This window comes from Ammodytes marinus (genome assembly GCF_949987685.1).
Source record: "Ammodytes marinus genome assembly, chromosome: 13".
In the NCBI taxonomy this organism is placed as follows: Eukaryota; Metazoa; Chordata; class Actinopteri; order Uranoscopiformes; family Ammodytidae; genus Ammodytes; species Ammodytes marinus.
In genome coordinates, this window is record NC_137217.1 from 18,440,765 (window position 1) to 18,448,676 (window position 7,912).

Sequence of the window (7,912 nt, forward strand, 5' to 3'; positions counted from 1 at the left end):
TTCATTTTTCATGTGTGTGAGTCTGTTGTGATAGCTCGAGGTAGGACCCAAAAGCAGAACAGATACCCAGGTAGTCAGTTTTAGAACAAAGTTTATTTTCAGGCTGGCAGGACACTGGACGGCAGGGCGGCGCAGCGAGCATAGGCAGGTGGGTAATCCGGGAAACCTCAGGCAGGCGAGCAGGACAGGTGAACAGCGGAGGCAACTGGCACGGAAGGGAAAAAGGAGCAGAGTTAAAATCAACTCCAACATGAGACGTGAAAGAAAACAATAAACAAAGAGCTTAAGCTCGGGAATCATACCGCTCTGATACGTAGTATACTCTGGCGCTGAATGACTGGAGTCCACAGGTTTAAATAGAGAGCCCTGATTAGCCCAACGATCCACACCTGGAAACAGCCTGCCCTGGAGTGCCACCACGCCCACATGCCAACAGGGAGGCTGACACATTGAACAACAACAAAAAAGAGAGACAGACGAAGGAAAACACACAGAAGAGGAGGAGGAGAGACTGCCGAGCCGTGAGTCATGACAGTCAGGGTGCAAAGGTACCTGTAAAGTGAAAAAAAACAGATCGAAACAAAAAGAGAAGGAAAGAAACACAGTTGGTTTTTCAGCCCCTTTAATTTTCAAAATTATTATTACAGTTTTTCACAATTGTTTAAACACATTTTTTGGAACATCAAACAATGTGCACAATCTGAAACTAATTTACCAACTGCTTAACCAATTCTGCTGAACTCCAAACACATTTCCTGCCTTAGACTCATATTCTCATTCGAAAACACACATTTTTCACAACATTACACACAATTCTCTATATCTTGCACACTCTTCCTGAATTCTCTCTCATGGTATTCACACAGAACACACTGCTAATCAAATTTCTAAACTCAAAAGGCTTTTGTGCAGTTAGCTATAGAAGGGTCAGAGATGAGCTCCTGTTTGCTGTGATTTACAGTAGACTGCACATTTTGGTACAAATACAGTTTTTGCCGAATACTGTAAACACTAAAAGTGACTGCTATGACCACAACCTCTAACTTTTGTAACTATGCCCTAAACCAAAGCACCAACCCTACACACACGATACATGATTTGCACTGTGTTTGAAATTCTCTAACACACTTCTTGAAAAAAAATTTAACTAATTGAATACCAATCAGTATAAACCTTAGCCCTACAAATAGACCCCGGGTGAGCTCAGCTCCTTTCTGAAACAGTAAGAGTCAGGGGAAGAGGAGGAGAGAGAGTGACAGGAGTACGAGGACAAATAAGGCAACAGACGGAGACACATACAACAGGAACACTATAGTGGACTATGTTATAGATCATGGCCTATCAATGAGGGAGCCTGGACAGAGAGTGCAGCCCAACCTGAGTCGCTCCATAATTAGGAGATTTAGACTGGATATCAGGTGATCATTTCCCTGTTGCTTCTCAAAGGATTGAGTGTGATGTTGATGAGGCGATGTGGCCAGACACAAACAGGAGGCGGTATCCATAAAAGGATTCATAATCCAACCACCCAATTCCTTACAACGCTGTTTTTTTTACCATTGTTCCCTAATTTTACTGTAATTGTTTCTTAGTTCATCCTGACACACTGAATTGCTTGAACTGCAGTCCTACCTATTCATTGTGTTTGTTTGAAATGGCAAAATAAACTATTCTGCAACATGTGTGTTAGCATTTGGCAAAAACCGTAAAGTATTTGTTGTTACTAAAGGTGAAAGTGTATGAACATGCAAAGGCATAATTCTACTGATAAAGCATTCATATAGTGGTTTGCATTTATACTACAGTGTTTTCCATTCTGCACACCAGTGTTCAATGAGTGCTAGAAATGTCTAGTCATATGATGTGTGTGTTTGTCATTTGAAAAGAAAACACCATTTAGTGAAGAGTTAACATTGTTTTGAGGGTAAAGTGTGCTTTTGCAAGAGAAGTGAAGGATTTTGCATTTTGTGTTTGAGTTTTGAGATTTGTGTTTAGGATTTTGAAAAAGTGAGGTAGTCTATCAGGAAATGTGTTTAAGCAATTGTGGAAAACTGTAAACAGAGAACAGAGCAATACAACAAATACCACTTTACCAAATTATTCAAGACAACATATTGACACAATTGAATGTTCTACTACAAACATAAAATGACATAAAATCCAAATGTTTGACTGCTTTCACCCTTAAATGAAGAAGGATTTCACATATGATGACACTGATAATGTATACTTGGTACATTGGACATAAAATCAGTTAGGGATTTTTTTTCTCTCGCATTTCTAAAACATATTTTTAGAAGTGTTACAAGTTTATGGGCAGGTCATTTCTTTATTTTCCAGCAGCACTCTGTCTCTGATCTGGAACTCCAGCGCCTTCCAGTTGAGGACATTCCCTGGGGTGAAGCTTCGATAATCCATGTAGTTCCGGATCTCACAGGAGGAGAGGATGTAGTTCCACATGTGGACATCAGACATCATGCCCACGAAAGACTGCTTAAGGTCAAACCCCCCACCATGGGAATCCTGCTCCTGTAGACATTGCAAAGGTTTGAGACACAGTAAATAAAAGCTACTGAGAGTTATACACCAGAGAAGAAAAAATAAACCAAACGTTAAACACATGTACAGCACTTGTTTGATGAACATTAGCTATGGTGCTCATTGACACAACTGTACCTGTCCTAAGATAATTGCTGTGGGTCCACTGATGTTTCTAGAGTTCATGAATTTCATAATGGAAGGTTGCCCGTCCAGCCACAGCTGCACCAGTCCAGAAGTAGAGTCCCACGTGGTACAAATAGAGTGCCACATGTTTCGCTTGTAGTCCTTATCTCCAAATTCTACCTTACTGTTCCCGACATGAGGCTCCATCTCCCCATTTGTTGCGTCCCAGAAGATCAAGAAGTCATTGGGATTGGAGGATGTGGACAAAGAGAAGAGGGCGTGATCTCTTTTGAGGTCTGTAAAGGACCTGCGGGTATTATAAAAGACATTATCACCTGTAAAACTTTTTTTTTAATTCAGAGATACAGTGGGTTCTATCTATGGATTTTTTTGCACATTCAGTGCTACTACCTTTGACAGAGGGTTACAGCACCAAAGTCCTGTCTCGATGTAATCAGCTTCACATGAGCCTGTTTGGTTTCCTGTGGGAAGGTGAACATTTTACCTGAGAGATCTGGAAGAAAATAAAAATGTTTACGTCTATTTGTTTTTATGCATACATTTATTTAATGTTTTTTCTTTGGTGAGACTGAAGTTTTAAATTGATTATATTATACATCGTTTTTGTAATTATTATTTATAGTTTGTAGTATCTGCTTTCAAACAAAACAAATGTACTGTGTATAGCCTATTATGCGGGAAATATATTTTAAAGGAAACTGTTTGAAACCTGCAGTAAAATTACTCTTAACTTGTGTTTGCGTATATAATATAAGCATTGTTTGCAGCTCGCTGTGTGGTTACTCCTTCAGCCAAGATTTTGTAAAACTTCAAAGCATAGAGGAAGGAATTCATACACTCGGAGATATGCTTTGTATGGTTAACACAATCCTTTTTGATCCACTTCACTTTTTGGTTTGCTTATTGTCTTGTCCGACATCTGTTTGTTTGGCACAAGTTCATACGTAGGTTAGTGTCCTCTGCAAAACAAGTAGCTAATTACTTGAAAGTGGACAGAGAAGACGAGTGTTTTGGTTTTGTAGGTCCAGCAAACGTCCATAATTGAACTAATTCGCAATTGTTATGAAACCACCAAGACAACCAATGGATTGAGGTAATATTGTATTTGAAACATGTTAGCTGAAAACTACGCAAAAAGTATGTGGAAAATGTTAATATTAAAATCATTATTACAAATACAAAATAAATACATGACCATTGTGGACAGCATAGGTAACAGGTAATTTAGGTAGATATTGTATATACTGTATTTTGATATGCTAATATATTGCACAACCTTGTGTTTCATTGTGATAAAATAAAGTTTTTTTTTCTCATTGCTAAAAGAAGCCTGACAGAAAAAGTAACTCAAAGGTCAATGGCAACAGACTCTACAAGCACTTACATCTCCTTTTTTCGTATACCTTCTCTTAAATTAGGATTTTTTTTAAGATGTTGTTTACCTTGGGGAGCTGCAGCACATGATGTCAGCATCACCACCAGCAACACAAACTCCATCTAACACAAAGACAAAAAAGGACACATTAAAAATCTAGAATCCTAAAAAAAACAATACATATGGTTTAGATACAATACATATCTTTATAATTCCTATATTATGCAGTTCTCACACATTAGCTCTTACCTTGAATTACAGTAGGCGTCTGGATTGTGTGCACAGCAGTGAATATGATCGTGAGTTCTGTACTCTCCCCCCACTCTTTCCTGTTTCTGCCTGCACATTTGTTTGTTTCCTTCCTCTATTTACTTCTGCAGTTTTCGACACAGATTCCTGAAATGTAAAAAGCCAGGGCTTTTTCCGCTGAATCAACAGAAATCATACTAAAAGATATCCCCTGTGGTTGTGTAATGCAAATTACACTGGCAAACAGCAGGCTCTGAACACTCAAAAGAGGTACCCCATAAAAATGGAGTGAAGCGGGCCTGCATTATATGACCATTGTTTTGGCCCTTTTGCTATTTTTTTATTTTTCCACTTGATCTGATATAAATTATATCCTAATAATTGTTTCGATCCTCATACTATGGTAGCTGGTAGAATTTTCCATTGTACAGGCATACAGCAAGCAAATAACGAAAACATGTAATAACAAAACCACTTAAAAACATCAATGTTAAAATGATATTAAAACATGATGGATTTAACAATAGGGTAAGTGGTTACAGAGTGCATGAAGGTAAATTTTAAGTCTTGATCATAAGATTTCAACTTTCCCCTTTAACATTAATTGTAAGATAATTCAATAGATTGGGGGAATGGTAAATAAATGGTCTTAAGCCAAACATGTTTTGTGAACTGAAGGAATGACCAGGAGACCAGCATCGAGAGAGCGAAGAAGGCGAGCCGGTGTAGATGGTGTAATCAGCTCAGATAAACAAGGTGGTGTAATACCATGGCGCCTTGTAAATTGTAATAATCACCTTGACCTCAAGGTCTAGCTTGCACTGGTAACCAGTGAAGAGAAGACAGAATGGGTGTGATACGCTCAAATGTTCTTGTTTATGTCAGGATTCAGCTGCAGCATTCTGAACAAGACCAGAGAATCAGGACATTACAATAATCCAGTCTGGAGGCTACAAATGCATGGGTTAAGGTTTCAGCATCACACAATGATGGAGTAGGTCACATTCTAGCAAAATTACTTTGATGAAAAAATTCCGTTGCGGTAACAGCCTTGTGGTTTGAGACTAGAATTTCAAATGAGAGTTCAGAATCACTCAAATATTTTTTAAGGTTCAGGCTTGCACAAATAATGCAGCCATCAATGTTAATCAGGTTTTCATACAAATGCCCATCATTTCTTGGACCAAATCTGTCATGTCTGGATTTAACCATTTCTTTAACATTTCTGATAGTAATCTCTCTAAATGTAAGAGTCGGGAGTGATAATTAGGGTATACAGGGAAATACAGCTGTGCATCGTCAGTCAATTGGTGTAAATGTATACCATATGTCCAGAAGATGTTGCCAAGGGTAAGCAGTCAGTAACCAATACTAATTAGTTAATTATTGACTATACTCTGGTCAAGGCCATTTCAGTGGAATAACCAAAATCAAAAAATGCAATTGGACTGTTGTAGGATAAGTTGGCAGTGAGTTGATCAGAAACATCCGTCTTGAGTCTTTTGGTCATATAGAGAAGATTCCAAAGCTGTCTATATTTGTTCAGAATTTGCAGATTTGTTATGGATGTTTGGAAAGCTGTGGGCATTGTGATATTTTTAAGAACAGGACTATTCAATGAGAGAAACTTTTACTTAAAACATTTGATGGTATAGGATTTAATTGGCAGGTTGTAGGTTTGGAACATAGATAGTATATTAAAATGGATGTAGCATCCGGGCTGACCTCAGTTATTCACACGGCATCCAATAATCCTGGTTTATGCGCGTCGCCATCTTGTGAGATTTTTACTCCTCCTCACTCCTCTTGCCGAAAAAGGGAAGCGACGTCACGTCGGGGGGAGGGAGATACGCCCATCGAGCTGACATATACCTGCGAGGCAAAGTGAGGGACAACGGGCGGAGAGCTGTCACTCAAGAGATTGCGCCCCTAATTATTCACACATTTTAACCTCGAAAAGAATAAAAACTAGCCTACTAGAAAAAAAATCCCCCCACCTCAGTGTTGTCATGGAGATATGACCTAAACATACAGACTAGAATGGTTTTGTGGACCAGGCTGTATAAGACTGTGAAAACGGCCTGTTTAACAAGTGAGTCCAAGAAAAATTGCTCAGTCTTGGTACCATCCCTAGTGGCCACCAGAAGGTACTGCAATGTGTTTCACTTCCTTATTGGATGCTGGTAAAAAATCGCTGAGGTTGGGGCTTGGTTTGGAAGCAGTTACCAGACTGTTAAAGCCCTCAGGGGAAATTATTTTAAACTGTGGAAGGTTACAGTTGGTAGCGTATTGAAATGTTGTATCACAGCAGGAGTCAAGGCAGTGGGGTGAGGAAAATAGTGCAATAAAACTGGCATAAGTCAACGCCATTCCTGAGGATACAAGTGCTAAAAGTAGTGTGATTTATTTTTAAACAACCTTAAAAAACACAAATAGGCCTAAAACTCTTAAAAGCCATTGGGAGCTGAATTACAAACATGACACAAAAGCTGATGGCCATTGATCCTATCCATTTTTATAAGAATAGAGCTGGAAAGATTCTCATACGTATGTGAAATAGAGAAGAATATATGAAAAAACACTTTACCATGTGCTTTTCTTCAATCCGTTTGTGGTGCTGTATCACGACTAAAAAGGCTATCAGGACTACAGACAAGGGAAAAAACATAAAATGATGTATCTTTTATTTAACATATATGATCATCTGTGAAAATCCATGCGCGGGCTACAACATAATTGTGATACACAGGATAAGAAGATTACATTACACTACATGCTGTCCTGCCTCTTAGTGACAAAAATTAATAATATAATTAAAAAATATACAGTTTCACAGTAAATAAATGATTGAGTTGATGATTAAGGTGCAAGCCTGAGACCCACAGCAATGCATAGGCTATTACAGTAAAGGATATTTTATTACCTTCCTCACAACACAACACCAACAACTTATCTGTTCAGGATTCATGTATTCATTCACATGCCTTTCCAATCCAAAAAGTTCATAACTTATAGCAGCTCAATGTATATAAAGGTATTTCCTTAAAGCGGCTACGAGTAACATTTAAATATCTTTTAAACAGCCTCATGTTTCCTCTGATAATCATGAATTACCTTTAACAGCAAACGGGACCATCAGTGCAAAGAAAGACGTTTTTATATAGTTTTTATTACTGCTTTTGGTCTGGTCGCACACCCAGTCCGATTTTCGGTTCGCTCGTGCAGGCTCTATGGTCACATATCCGTATTGGTTGCAGATTTCAGTGTGGCGCTGCAGCGTGATTTGAGAAGCCTATCCCTCTAGGTGAGGGAAGGGGAGCGGGAGCCTTGTTTGAGACAGTTATTTGTCGTCACAATGACTGGTAACGAGGCTGAACCATCAAAGAAAAAAAGAGAATGCAATGAAGAAAAGCGAAAAGAGAGAGTGACTACGGGCGGGACGAGGACGTTGCCAAGCAACGTGTATACAATTTCACGAGAGCGAAACTAGACTGTGTTTACTCCTAAATGAATGAGCGGTTGGTACTAACACAACGTTTGCTTTGCTTCACCATCATCAGATAACCATTATCTGAAATAGTCATTATTTACATCAACAACACA

The 7,912-nt window shown here is 38.8% G+C and overlaps 1 protein-coding gene across 1 annotated transcript; it reads right to left on the reverse strand.

Annotated features, from left to right (window-relative positions):
* Positions 1-2,071: 2,071 nt before the first annotated feature.
* LOC307259360 (mucosal pentraxin-like) lies at positions 2,072-4,380 on the reverse strand. Its single transcript, XM_080039176.1, has 5 exons — positions 4,310-4,380; positions 4,128-4,182; positions 3,076-3,178; positions 2,677-2,971; positions 2,072-2,529 (listed from the first exon to the last, which is right to left on the reverse strand). Exons 2-5 carry the CDS (start codon positions 4,180-4,182, stop codon positions 2,311-2,313), a joined length of 672 nt encoding a protein of 223 aa, XP_079895302.1. The 5' UTR covers positions 4,310-4,380; the 3' UTR covers positions 2,072-2,310.
* Positions 4,381-7,912: the final 3,532 nt, after the last annotated feature.

Excerpts from the sequence above, each read along its gene's own strand:
- LOC307259360 (XM_080039176.1), bottom strand. The coding sequence starts at position 4,182 with ATGGAGTTTGTGTTGCTGGTGGTGATGCTGACATCATGTGCTGCAGCT. Across the intron at positions 3,179-4,127 it reads ATGTGCTGCAGCTCCCCAAG|ATCTCTCAGGTAAAATGTTC; the intron begins GTAAACAACATC and ends ATTTTCTTCCAG. Across the intron at positions 2,972-3,075 it reads GCTGTAACCCTCTGTCAAAG|GTCCTTTACAGACCTCAAAA; the intron begins GTAGTAGCACTG and ends TAATACCCGCAG.